The following is a 14133-nucleotide window of genomic DNA, read 5'->3' on the forward strand; positions in this document are numbered from 1 at the left end:
CTTAAAATTGTTTTTTCATCATCTTACAGGTCCCTTCTTGAACATAATATATTTTAAATTCTTGTCATTATAATATTGGAAGAAGACAAAAAACAATAATTAAAATCACAAAATTACAATTAAAATAACAATATGGATCCATTAACAATCCAGCAGTATAGATGTCACTTGATAGTGAATGAGGTTTACTTGCTTGTAGCAATATTAGTAGCGAGATATTTAAAAGAAAGCTAACCTGTTTTATCTGGAAGGGTAGGTGTGCATATTATCATTGTAGAAGGCAGAATTCTTCAATACTGTGTAAGATCTCAGTTGAATACCACGTGTGACTGATTCCTGGAATGAGTTAAACCTGTTGGTGGGGTTGACCCAAGAGACAGTCCTGTGGAAAATGGTAGTAGATATTTCAGTGAGACTGGTCTTGTCTGTATGGTCTTGGCAATAAGGTTTAATTTCACCACCCAAGTGTTCAAATAATTATATTTATTTTGGGGATGATGTGAAGTGATTTCCAACAAATGAGCTCAGTAACTTTTGCCTGAGAAGTTATATAAGGAAAACCTGCATAGAGGCATTTTAAGAGATCAATTAAAATTACTGCTGTTCACACAATTGTGCTACTATTTGAATATCTTTCTCAGTAGCACCCTTTTATTTCCCTGTCTTTGTAGTGTTGCATTCTGAGTTTGAACCTATGAGAGTAAACACAGATCAGCTTTATGATAACCACAAGTATTGAATCTTCTCTACAGAACTCACTTATCTTTACTAACTAGAATTCCCTTAAGTTAAATGAATGCTCTGGGAAAAATGAATTGATTTCATTGAGCATTAAATACTGATGTATAGAAAAATCCGTATTCGTGTGACTGATAGAGTTTATCTTCAGAATGATCTTCAGAATGATTGTCAGTTTTAAGAGTTGGCATAAGACATTTTGTGAGAATAAAAAACTGGTGGTAGCTTTTCCAGGTTAAAAAGCAATTCATACAGCACTTAAGCATTTATGAGGTAAGAACTGGTAATCTTGAAGTAAAAGCTTTTGCATGTCCCTCCATGACTGAAGATGCTATTGTGAAGAGCAGTAGCTTTGAAGTATCTGTTCAGTTAATTGAAAAAAATTTAACAGCTTGAAATAGCACATACGTCATTTGTACTGTTATCATTCCTGTATAGGACTTACTTTGTTCAGTTGCTGTTTTTTGTCTTAAAGCTTGTGCACACTATGTAAATTTTTGTGTTTTAAGGTTCTCTTTCTTGTTCTTTCTTTTCATCTCTAGAAGTCGAAAACTTCAGATCAGAAATATCCCGCCACACTTGCAGTGGGAGGTAAGCATTCATGTTTTAATTTTAAAGGTACTAGATTAAGAGGATAAGTTAGTGGTATTTTTTAACCATTTAACCATATTCCCCTTGTCCCCTCCCTCTCCTTCCTTCTAAGCACCTAGCTCATAGAAATTGTTAACAAAGGGAATGAGGAGATATTCTCCATTGAGCAAGAGGACATCTGGGGTTCTGTTGATCTCCATTCAGGAAGGCAGGGGTTAAATTAAAATTTCTCCCAGGCTCCTCCGCTTTCTGTAGGTCCGCCTTCTCTCTCTCTCGCTCTCCAGTTTTGTTTCCCTGCCTCAGGAAGGACAGGCTGCAGTGGCTGTTCTGGCAGCCACTGCGTTGACTTTCTCTTTAAGGGAAATTTTTTCTTTTCTGTTCTGGCGTCGGAGACAGAGCTGGGAGCAACGCGAGCCCTCTGAATTTAAACGGCTCAGCGCTTTTTTCCTCCCGGCTAGCCGCGTTGATCGGCAGTCACGTCGTTGATCCTTTTAGCGCCTCAAGGCGGGTGACTCATCCTCCTCATTCCCCTCTCGGTCGGATCGCTCAGCAATGCCGAAACGGGGAGAGACTCTGCTGTCTTCAGAAGAAGACAGCGAGGATTCTTGCAAACGCCCCCAGCACGGAGCGGGCAATGCAGAATTCAGCCAAACAGACGCGACCGCAGCCTTCTCAGAGGGAGAGACGCGCCATGCAGACGGCTCCCTCCCGGCTGATTCTTCGCGCCAAAAAAGCGCGCGCAAAATGGCTGGCGGCCATGGCGGTTCGCGCATTAATAGCCCAATGTACCCTGGTGTCCCGGGTCAGGGCTCTACTATGGCTGCACCACAACAGGAGGAGGAGTCCACAGAGAGTCTACAGGAGGGCGGTAAGCTCTCATTGAGAGAACTAAAGTCTGAGTTATTTGACTTTGTTAAGGGAGCTCTACAACAGGAAAGAGCAGTTATGAGGGAGGAGATGATTGAACTTTACAGATCTCAAATGGTCCCTTGTCCAGCGAGCCCCCCTTCCAGCTCCATAGGATCTCTTTCTAAACAAGTAATTAGAGACAATAAAAGAGCTGGCCCCTCTTGGCAAACCAAAGCAGCCCTTAAAAGGCCAAGATTAATTCCTGAGCCCTCTGGGAATTCTTCAGATTCAGAGCCACCCAGCAGGGAGGAAGGGGAAGTTTTATCAGATCAGGAGGATGCAGAGGATATGAAAGTCACTGCACAGTCCTCTCGCCTTTTCCAGATGGATGATTACCAATACTTATTGGCAAAAGCTGTTGCTGCCTTACACCTGGGGGAAGCACAAAGTGGGGAGGGCTCCTCGAAGCGCAAGTCCACATCTCTCCACAAGGGGGATGGGGAATTTTTTCCTTCCAACCCTAATGCCAAGAAGGTTTTTCCTTTTCCAGAATATTTTGAGACACAAGTCATTAACCAATGGGAAAAACCAGCAGCCAACAAGCGGTGCCCCAATTTCTTACGCAAGTTATATGATTTACCTGTATATGCTAACAATATTTTGCAAGTCCCCATTATAGATGGCCCTGTAGCTGCGCTGCAGAGCTCAGGCCTAGTATCCAAGGATGGCAGAGGACAGATTAAAGACTTTCAAGACAGGAGATCAGAGCAATTTTGCAAGAGAACTCATGAAGCAGCCGCCATGGCCATCAGAGCTTCTGCTACTGCCTCCATTGTTTCCAGAGCATCCATCGTTTGGGCAAGGAAGGTGCTGGAACTTCTACCCCCTACGGAGACCAAAGCCATAGAGGGAGTTAACAGAATGCTAAAAGCTGCCAGCTTCGCTGCTGATGCTACCTTGGATTCAGTCACCTTCTCAGCCCGTTCTATGGCTTCCGCAGTTGCTACTCGTAGACTGTTATGGCTGAGAGCGTGGCAAACCGATTGGAGGTCCAAATCCATGGTCTCGGAGTGCGCTTTTCAGGGTGAGAAGCTGTTCGGGGAAGACCTTAAAGAATTCTTAGTAGACCCCAAGGAGAAGCCAAAACATCTGCCAAAGCTTTTTCGTACCTTCGACAGAAAACAGTCATCCTACTCCAGCTTTCGTCCACAACAGGGATCTAGTCAATTCAAAAGAGACAGCTTTCGACGTCCTTACTGGAACCAGAGTCGACAGCAACCCAAGAAGGGCTTCAATTATAAGAAGAACACAGGCTCCGAACGTTACAATCAAGACAATCGCCAATCCAAAGCATGACGTCAAGCACTACGCAGTGGGAGGAAGACTCCTAAAGTTTTGCCAGACGTGGCAAGCCTCCCACACAGACGCATGGTCTCTGGAAATAGTAAAAAACGGTTATGTAATAGAATTCCTCTCTCTTCCTCTACCACGTTTCATGATGTCTCCAGTATCCAAACTTCCAGAAAAAAGATACAGGAAACTGAAAGCTATCTCTCATCTCTTAGAAATAGAGGCGATAGAACATGTACCACTAGAACAGAGGGAGCAGGGAGTTTACTCTATCCTCTTTACTGTACCCAAGAAAAATGGAGAGTGGCGTCCAATTTTAGACCTAAAATACGTCAATCAATTTGTCAAACTGAGACGTTTCAGAATGGAGACCCTGCGCTCCATCGCGGACTCTCTCCAACCCAGCGAGTTCCTCACCTCAATCGATTTGTCCGAAGCTTACTTACATGTTCCCATATTCAAGAACCATCGAAAATTCCTCCGGTTTGGTGTAGGAAAAGATCATTTCCAGTTCCGCGCTCTCCCGTTTGGACTCTGCACTGCTCCAAGGGTGTTCACCAAACTTCTCATCAACCTAGTAGTCCTACTCAGGGAAAGAAACATCAGGTTACATCCTTATCTCGACGACATACTGATCCGGTCGAGCTCTCGGGATCAAGCACTAGCAGACGTTCAGGAGACCATACTATGCCTAGAGAAACACGGCTTCATAGTAAACAGGGAAAAGAGCTCCTTGAACCCGCTACAGCAACTGGAACATCTGGGTTTCATAATAGATACCCAGTCATGCAAGATTCTTGTCCCACTTCAAAAACAACAGATCCTGAGGGAAAGAATACATCAGATTCTTGCAAAGAACAAATGCTCGATTCTCACACTTGCCAGTTTGATGGGCTTACTGATAGCCTATTCCGAGGCCATTCAGTGGGGACGATTCAGGTCCAGACCACTCCAGAGATTTCTACTACCTTTTCAGGAAATCATCTCCAACAAAATTCATCGATTAGTTGTCGTCCCAAGACCAGTCAAAATCAGTCTCCTATGGTGGACAAGAAAGTCCAACCTAAACATCGGAAGAGTTTTTTGGATACCCTCCACCAAACAGATGTTTTCGGATGCCAGCCTTCAGGGCTGGGGAGCGACACTAGAGGGCATTCCAGCTCAAGGCACTTGGTCGAAAGCGGAAACCCGTCTACACATCAATGTCTTGGAACTACGAGCGATTCGTCTTGCCCTCAAATGTTTTCAACACCTGTTGGTAGGAGCCCACGTTCTTGTACGGACGGACAACACAGCAGCCAAATCGTACCTGAACAGACAGGGGGGCTCCAGGTCGGCAGACCTACAGAGGGAAGCCACTCTACTGTTCCAATGGGCAGAGACCCACTTATACTCCATCCGAGCCGAACACATCCAGGGCAACCTAAATATTCAGGCAGATTGGTTGAGCAGGCAGTGCATACACCCAGGAGAATGGCACCTGAAGGAGGAGATTTTTCATTGGATCTCTCGAAGATTGGGAGCTCCAGTACTGGATCTCTTTGCCTCCAATCTGAACAGACAGCTTCCCAGATTCATCTCTCGGTTCCAACACCCGGAAGCGGAAAACACGGATGCCTTATCCTCCAGGTGGCCTCCCGGAATTCTTTATGCCTTTCCTCCTTTTCCCATGATCCCCAGACTCCTACGGAAGATCAAGGAGGAACAAGCAGACGTCATTCTTGTGGCACCCTGGTGGCCCAGACGCCCATGGTTCACCAACATTTTACAGATGTCAGTACACAAACCCTTAGCTCTCCCGCTTCACCAAGACTTGCTCAGTCAGGGTCCCATCTTTCACCCAGATCCAAAGCGGTTGAACTTGACCGCCTGGAGATTGAAAGGCGACAATTAGTGTCTAGAGGTTATTCCACAGCCGTATTAAACACTATCCTAGCTTCAAGAAGGCCTTCCACCAAGAGAATTTATAACACCACGTGGAAAGCTTTTGTCAGATGGTGTTGGCGAAAAAAGGTCCCGCCTACGGAACCCAAGATCAGTGACATCTTAGCCTTCCTACAGGAGGGTTTGGAATCTGGCCTTAGAACCAATACCCTTCGCAGACAGGTGGCAGCACTGACATCAGTACTTCCTAGACTAGAAGGTTTTGTTCCTACCTCTCACCCACACATTGTCAGGTTTCTCAGGGGAGCCTCCTTGAAAGATAGACCAGTCAACCACCATTTTCCAACATGGAGGTTACACACTGTCTTACATGCACTTACTGCAACTCCCTTTGAGCCCATCATGGACATTCCGCTAAAACACCTCAGAATGAAGGTAGTCTTTTTAATTGCCATCACTTCTGCCAGAAGGGTTTCTGAGCTGGCAGCGCTTTCAATAAAACCCCCACTATGTGTATTTCACAAGGATAAGGTGGTCTTGCGTACGGACCCTGCGTTCATTCCCAAGGTTAATTCTACATTCCATAGACGACAGGAGATATTTCTCCCTACTTTTTGCCCAGATCCAAAACACCCTAAGGAGGCATATTGGCATAAGCTTGACGTCAGGAGAGCCTTGAAGGCCTTTCTGATTAGGACCCAAGAGTTCAGACGCTCAGAGGCCTTGTTCATTTAGATAGCTAACCATAATAGAGGTCAAAAACTCTCCTCCCCCGCCATTAGTAAATGTCTGAGAGAATGTATAGCCGAGGCATATAGAGTACAGAAAATGACAATTCCGGCTGGGATTACGGCTCATTCTGTCCGTAATGCTTCCACCAACGCAGCCTTTAACAATAACGTGCCCGTGGCTGAAATATGTAGAGCAGCAACGTGGTCTTCTCTTTCCACGTTAGTTCGACATTATAGGTTGAATATCTACAGATGCGGCCGATGCAGACTACGGCCGCAGAGTGCTACAGCACATCATAGGAGAGGATTTCGACCCCACCCTTTAAAGTACTGTGACACTGCTAGGGGAGGTCACCCAGATGTCCTCTTGCTCAATGGAGAAATAACATTGGTCTTACCTGTGAAGGAGACTTCTCCATTGAGCAATTGAGGACATCTGCCCACCCAAAGGGACACACATCCTCTCCAAAAAATTTTCATACCATTGTAAGTTACTTTTCCTGCTGCAGAGGATCTTATCTCTCAGGGATCAACCCTCCGTTTTTTACTGATAGAATTTTTAGGTGCTATCGTTCTCTAGTTTGTTGTAATTTTTCCTGGACTAGTTAACTTTTACCCTGTTATGGGAGGCCGTTTGCCTGGGAATTTCTTTATCTACAAGTTTGTTCTCCAGAGCCTTTGTTTCTTCAGTCGTGTACTGCTTTTTGGAGAGACCAGAACTGGAGAGCGAGAGAGAGAGAAGGCGGACCTACAGAAAGCGGAGGAGCCTGGGAGAAATTTTAATTTAACCCCTGCCTTCCTGAATGGAGATCAACAGAACCCCAGATGTCCTCAATTGCTCAATGGAGAAGTCTCCTTCACAGGTAAGACCAATGTTATTTTTCCATATTTCAATAACAGGTCTTTCCAAATTGTTATTTTAACCAATTAATCCTGAGCACTTGGGAATAAATGGATGGGTGGTAAATATATTCCAGCAATAAGTTCTTGAACACATTGCAGCCTCATGGTTCTGTCTGACAGAAGGCTCATCTGTGATCCCCCCCCCCGTAAACATTAACAATGGGACAACTTCTATAAATAGAAACTATTTTTTTCATATAATCATTCTGATGCTTATTCCCATAGCATCATGTGATACTTCTAGAAACAAAATTCAGTCAGTTCATAATAATTAAGTAGTAATGTACAGACAATCATGAGAATATGACTTTTGCTTGTGCTTTTGAGATGTATTGCAGTTAGAAACAATCAAGGCCTTCTCAGTGTAAGACAACATTTTATAAAATTGCTCACTATGTCACAAATTGTCACAAAAAAGTGGTATAGAAGGAAAATTCAAGGCTTGGTGAGTCTTTGGCAGATTCCGCATGGGCCAAAAACAGCGGTGTGAAAATGGTGTAAAAGGGTGTAAAACAGCGTAAAGGGGTTCACACCATTTTCACACCGCTTTTTTTGGCCCATGCGGAATCCGCCTTAGTTTAGTCAGCTAAAGTGCCATTTGAATATTTAGTAAAAGGGAATAAGGTAGAACTTAGGAAAGGTGTGTGTATCTGTTGTGTTTCAAGTTACAGCCTATTACATCTGATCAAAAATAGTCACAAAGCATGAAAAGGTAGATTACTGATTCAGACTGATTCAATAGTCAATTGAAGCTTCTACATTAACCTTGTAGTTTATGATTGTTAACACTTTTGTTTTAAAAAAAAGGGCAATTAATAGTTTTTATGTGAAGAGGATTTCATATCAAAACTGCTCATAAACCAATAAAAACAAACTTGTAATGTAATTTGCTGATAGGAATTTCTAGCATTGCTTTAGAAATAAATTTTAAGAAATTTGGCTCTACATCATGTTTATCAGCAATTTTAGATAATGGCCTGCAATGACCCAAGTCAAACATTACAACTAAATATTCCTAGGTTAATACATGAGCCTCATACATTACCATTAATGTGTTTTGCTGCCCTCTTACTACTGTAGTATGATTTATCCATAATTAACCCTTTTCTTATTAAATAATTGCCTTTTGTTTGAAGTTTATCATATGATTATACATTTAGATACGAGGTCTTAATATAGGCCACCAATATAGCTTTCAGTCCCCGGAGTACTTTATCTTATTATGCACCTCAGCCACCTACAGGCAAAAGGACTTTTCATCTCCACTCACTGAACAGCAAGAGAGAGTCTTGCCAAAAGTTTGTCTGTTAGATCACTGTGCTTCTTTTGGTTTCCACAAGGGAGTAGATAGCAGTGTTGTATGAAGGGAGAATTTCGATAATCTGTCCTTGCTGTTTACATTTGGAAGTCTGGAGCTTAAGGGATCCTTTCATTTGTTTTGACTTATGTGGGAGTGAATCGGTGGGTGAAGCCAATGTTACTGTCATTTGAGTCTTGCTCTGTTTGAAATATGGCATCTGCTAAAAATTAGTCAACAACCAAGGCCTCACCCCCTACTACTCTCATGATATCTTGCGGGTTTTTTATATAATTTATTTTAAAACAGAGAATTGCTTGCTCTTCAGACATTACGATATAAACTTATATGTAAAATGTCAATTACTGAGAAATTGTGAGTTGTAAAGCATTTTATCATCAAAACAGAATGGGCAATGTAGGTTGCCTAGTCCAATTCCCAGCCCAATACAAAATCAGCCGAAAGCATCCTGACAAATGTTCATCCTGCCACTATCTGAAGACTGCCAGTGAAGGGGAGCTGATTCCACTCCTGAACTACTCTTACTGTAAAGAATTTTTCCTAATATCTAAATGCTACCTTTCTACTAGTAATTTATAACCTTTATTGTGAGTCCTATCCTCTTCCCAGAGGGACTGCTTCCTGCCCTCTAAGTAACAGCCTTTAAAATACTTTGAGTAAATGTGTTGTTGCTCTAAGTAGTAGAGCATCTTGAAGCTTGGCTGTTTTTCCTCTGAGCTAGAGGACATCTTCTGGGTGATCTCCATCAGTCAGGAAGGCAGGAACAAAGTTCAACTTCCTGTTTCCTATGGGCATTACCCTTTCTCCTTCAGCCTCTTTCCTTGCTTCAGAGGACAGCAGTTGCCCACTTGCTTGTGCTATACTTTTTGACTTTATTTCCAGCGAATCTCTATTCTTGCCCAACTTACTCGTTCTTCTTACACCTACATTCCATATTCTGTTATTTGTTTAGTTCTTTCCCTGCTCTCTGTTGAGGTGGGCAGGGAAGACTGAGCTGAAGAATTTCCTCTTCAGCTCCAGAAGACTCCAGCATGGTCAGGCAAGATCAGGATGGGGGGGGGGGGGTGCAGGGAGGAAAGGGATTCCCCTGCTTTGCCCACCATGTCTGTAAGGTCATGGCAGACTGCCTCTTCCAGGGAACTAATGGAAATGTTCAGGCATACCATGAGGGAAGAAATCCGCTTTTAGCACCAGGGAAGGGAGTCCAGACACACACCCCAGTCTCCAGGATCGAAACCCTCCGATCCATCGTAGAGGTAACCTGACGGAAGGTTACATGCATGTCTCAATCAACCCACTTCACTGGAAGTTCCTTCAGTTCGCGGTAGAGAACGACCACTGTCAGTTCAGAGCTTTACTCTTCAGACTAGTGACAACACACAGGGTATTTACCAAGGTCTTGATAGCACCCATCATTCTACTCCGGGAGCAGGGGGTACATGCATACGCATATCTGGATGACCTTCTCATCTGGTCCAGCTCCAGGGAACAGGCCAGCCAGGAAGTGGAACAGGTCCAACTAATCCTGAGTTGCCATGGCTTTCTGGTCAACCTTCAAAAGAGCTGTCTAAAACCTTCCAGACAAATAGAACACCTGGGAGCTCTAATAGACACATCCCACAACTCTCTCGTCATGCTGAGGGACAAGATGGTCTCCCAAACCTACACAGGAAGTGACAGAATATGGATGCCTACAGCTGCTGAAAAAGCATTACAAGTGTCTAATCATCTTACTGGATTAGTATTGGAAATTCTGGTCTTTTAATATGTATTATGTAGTCTTGATGCCAATGTGTTTTTTAAAAGATGGTTCAGGCTGAGTTATTCCTTTTTTTTTTTTGTAGAACTGTGGTTAATGCCTGCCCAGAGGAAGTTTTGTTGTAGTAGTTGCTGAGCCTTTTTTATGTGATAACACTTAAGGTCTTTGTAAGAACAGACTGGCCTGATACTGTTATGGAGCTGTGCTTGAAGTAAAGTGTGTGTTAGGATAAAGGAGTGGAGAGGCAAGCAGCAGTTCCCTTCTGTTATTTTCCTTTCATTGAAGGAAAGGCAGTTATGTCCCAGATACACTTCCACCCCCAAACCCTTTTGCTGTATTTGAAGTCTGTTATGATCTGTGCTCTTACTTTTACTGCACGCTCTCATTAGAGTGTTCTGACCAATTTAGTGACATCCTGAGTAGACAGTTGTGCAAACTCCACCATTCTTTGCTAACCTTTTGGTAATATAAGTTTGCATGGTACTAGGGGAAACAATGATGCAACAGGCTAATCTATCTCACAGGCGTTTCTAAAACACTAACAGTTGCATCCATCCAGACTTAAGTAGCACAATTATCTTCCTTAACTGGCACTGGATAGGTTGTCTCTGGCCATCTATGCTTAGGATTAGAGAAATAAAATTTCTAGAAACGTTGAAGCCGAAGGATGATGGTCCCCCTTTTCCAGGAACAAAATGTAGATTTTGGGGGGAGTAGGAAGCTACCGTATATACTCGTGTATAAGTCAACCCGCATATAAGTTGAGGCACCTAATTTAACCACAAAAAGCTGGGAAAACTTATTGACTTGTATATAAGTCTAGGGTGGGAAATGCAGCAGCTGCTGGTAAATTTCAAAAATAAAAATAGATACCAATAAAATTACATCAATTGAGACATCAGTAGGTTAAATGTTTTTGAATAATTATTTCAAAGAAAAACAGTAACTGGCTTTGTAAGTGGAAAAGAGGGTCAACAAGAACAATATGGTATCAACAATAACTTTAAAACACAAGAGTTAAAATCCTTCAGAACTGGATTCCTCATCATCATCTGTATGTCCAAATGTAACCCAACTTAGATTTTAAGAGGGATATTATTAGAAATGGAAAATCTACTATTAGCTTCCATTGTAAACAATGATCCCTTTGGGGATCAATAACTTTGGATCCCCTGACCCAAAACTCACCAAACCTGGCTGGTATCATAAAGAGACTCTCCTGATGAGACCAGCCAGGTTTGGTGAAGTTTGGTTCAGAGGGCCCAAAGTTATGGACTCTCAAAAAGGTAGCCCCATCTACTAATAGCTCCCATTGAAAACAATGGGGAATGGGGCACCTCCTTTGGGGGTCCATAACTTTGGACCCCCTGAACCAAACTTTACCAAACTTGGCTGGTATAATCAGGAGTGTCTTCTGAGGGTACCCTGAAATTTTGGTGTCGCTAGCATAAAAACTGCTCCCCCTGCTGGCCGGCAAAGTAAAAACACACAAAAATTGTAATGACCCGCATATAAGTCGAGGGGAGCTTTTTCAGCATTAAAAATGTGCTGAAAAATTCGACTTATACATGAGTATATACGGTATGTAGTACTTAATATATTGAATGTTCTCAAAGCAGTAGCATATGTATAACTGTTGACAGGCTCAAAACATTTTAAATGAATCCCCTCTCAAAACGATTCTTTAGTCTGAAACATTTTCAAGACGTCTTCCCTTGCTGTGCTATCATATTTGCATGTTATCTTTCCTGCTGACGTTTTCCATGCCTCTGAGCCATCCCCGGACTTTCTTCGCAGTGTCATCTTGACGTGTGCCTGAGCTCACTCCATTCCTCCGTGCCTGTTTATTTTTGTGTTTTATTTATTTTGGGGGAGGGAGTAAAATCTTCCACACATCTTTTATATGCAGTTATAGAGAATTGCAGCTAGGAAGCATTGAAGCATCAATTCTACAAATAACTCAAAAAAAAGGGAGGAGAACCCCTTCTGGCAGCCATGAATCATTTCGAGGGGATGAGTGTTAACAAACATCATGGTGAAGGGGAGGATTGAAAACATTTTACAAATGTTTTAGGTAATCTGTGCAAAAAGGGCCAGTGTTATACAGAAACTGAAGATACAACATAAACCCTTCTAAATCTGTTCAGAGGTAAAAGTGGGATAGGTAATACATACCACAAACAACAATCTCTCTTTCACACTGCTTCCAGCTTCTTGAAAGAAGTGGTATCTGTCTGTCTGTAATAGTTCACAGTACTAAGGACTCTCACTCAGTTTGGTTATTTATATGCTGCTGAAGTTGTCAGTGTTAGAATCATTACAAAGTTTCATCGTAATTGAGGACAAAATTAGCCCATATCATATAATTTTAAAAACAATTGTCCATGAAAATATCATCTTGTTTAGTCCCAGCACGTCAGGAAATGATTAACTTGTTTGCTTTACATCCTAGCTGCTCCCCAATGTAGATCCAAAGTGACTTACATTGTTCCCCTCTCCTCCATTTTGTCTTCATAGTAACCCTGTGAGATAGGTTAGGCTGAGAGTGTGTCCAAGGTTCAAAGCCCAGAGTCACTCAGCAAGCTTCTATGGCAGAGTAGAGATTCAAACATGGGTTCCCCAGATCCTAGTCCCAACACTTATTCCGCTTTAAGATGCTGTGCCAAAAGAAATTTGTTGTGGAGGAAACCATTCAGATCAGGCCTTTCTTAAGATGAATTTTTTTAGGATAAGAAGTTTTTTGTTTTGTTTTTTGGTGGGTAGAATATCTTCATTATTTCCTGTCACATTCCAAACATTGATTATGCAAGGAAGAATACAAAAGGCTGCTGTTCTGAGGCTCTGCTGTGGAAGTAGCTTAAGCTACCTTACCCCACCCAACACACACTGTACAGGGATCTCCTGTTGTTCTAGGTGTATTTCTGTGGCTGCTGTTGGACCCATTTCTCTGGTTCTCTTACAAAAGTCTATGAGTTCTGGACCTTTTGGATTTCCTTGTCTCTTCGATTGGCTGACTAACTTCTTTGCCACCAAATGTGTGCGAAGTTGGTTTCACTTACTTGGTACAGCTCCTCTTAGAGTAATCTTTTATCCATTTCTTCAGCATCTGGCATCAGATTCTTCCCAGTAAGCCAGCTACAGTCTTCCTTGTTTCTAAAACTGGAAGTCTAGGCTTTTTTCTAGGCCTAAAATGGCAACCTGGCAATTGTTCTCCATAACTCCACGTGAGAGTCTGATTTGGGAGATAAAAACTGATCAGCATTCCATTGCTTAGAACACTTTGAGTTTGTGGCAACGTTTGGTCCCTCTTGCTGCGGCCTCCTGTCCCCAGATAGTGAAGCCACCTTCCATAGTATCATCACACCAGCACTCCAACTTGCAGTCCTCTAACAACCTCTTCCACCCACCACAACTTCCTAGGTTGTTCCCCAAGCTAGTGATGGAGCATGTGCAGGAAGAAGGATAAAGAAGGATCCCAGACCTGTGTTCTCAACCCATAGAGACACAATAAACTTTTCTACTCTTTATGCACACATGTAATAGCCAAACTGGGGTGTTTCCTGGTGTGCTTTTGGCCAAATGAAATAAGCCATTCAGGAGAAAGGTCAAAAGTTCTTTATTCAAATAAGGGGAGCTCCAGCAAGCGAAAGGGTGGAGGCTTGCTCAGTCTATGGAGGCCAAACCTTTTATACAAAGCAGTGAGTAAATAATATTAATTTAGAGCTGTGGTTTCCAACCGGAGCATGCACACCCCCAAGGGTCCTTGCCAGACTGTTTGAGGGTACGCAGAAAAAATTACATAATAGGTTTGCTAATATGGGGGCAACATTTTAGGGAAATGGGTTTCCAAGGGGAACATAAGTGAAAAAAGTTTGGGAACCACTGATCGAGAACTTTCTATCTATCCTGTATTAAGATTTTCCTCAGCTTACTTTCTAATTTTTCTTCTTTTTATTTTCTTGGGTTGTTGGGCTGCTCAGCCACACCTCTATAGTAACAGCCTTGAAACG

At 42.7% G+C, this 14133-nt stretch overlaps 2 protein-coding genes across 3 annotated transcripts in view; both read left to right on the forward strand.

Moving 5' to 3' along the window:
* LOC125440863 (insulin-like growth factor 2 mRNA-binding protein 3) overlaps window positions 1-14133 on the forward strand; it is a 90744-nt gene that overhangs the window by 19746 nt on the left and 56865 nt on the right. Inside the window, exon 3 of the mRNA XM_048510925.1 lies at window positions 1281-1329. Within this exon, the coding sequence (XP_048366882.1) occupies window positions 1281-1329 (49 nt within the window). The remainder of the gene's footprint in view (window positions 1-1280; window positions 1330-14133) is intronic.
* On the forward strand, window positions 535-6342 carry LOC125440862. 2 transcript variants are annotated; one of them, XM_048510923.1, is made up of 2 exons: window positions 535-545; window positions 1479-6342. In XM_048510923.1, the coding sequence occupies exon 2, from the start codon at window positions 3607-3609 to the stop codon at window positions 6145-6147; it is 2541 nt and encodes an 846-aa protein (XP_048366880.1). In that variant the 5' UTR covers window positions 535-545; window positions 1479-3606; the 3' UTR covers window positions 6148-6342. The 2 variants fall into 2 exon arrangements, with proteins under 2 accessions (XP_048366880.1, XP_048366881.1); XM_048510924.1 differs by having other exon boundaries at window positions 1479-4349.

Source organism: Sphaerodactylus townsendi, linkage group LG11 (assembly GCF_021028975.2).
Source record: "Sphaerodactylus townsendi isolate TG3544 linkage group LG11, MPM_Stown_v2.3, whole genome shotgun sequence".
Classification (NCBI taxonomy): Eukaryota; Metazoa; Chordata; class Lepidosauria; order Squamata; family Sphaerodactylidae; genus Sphaerodactylus; species Sphaerodactylus townsendi.

Bases quoted from the DNA above. Each gene is read 5' to 3' on its own strand.
- LOC125440862 (XM_048510923.1), top strand. From the start codon at position 3,607: ATGGTCTCTGGAAATAGTAAAAAACGGTTATGTAATAGAATTCCTCTC.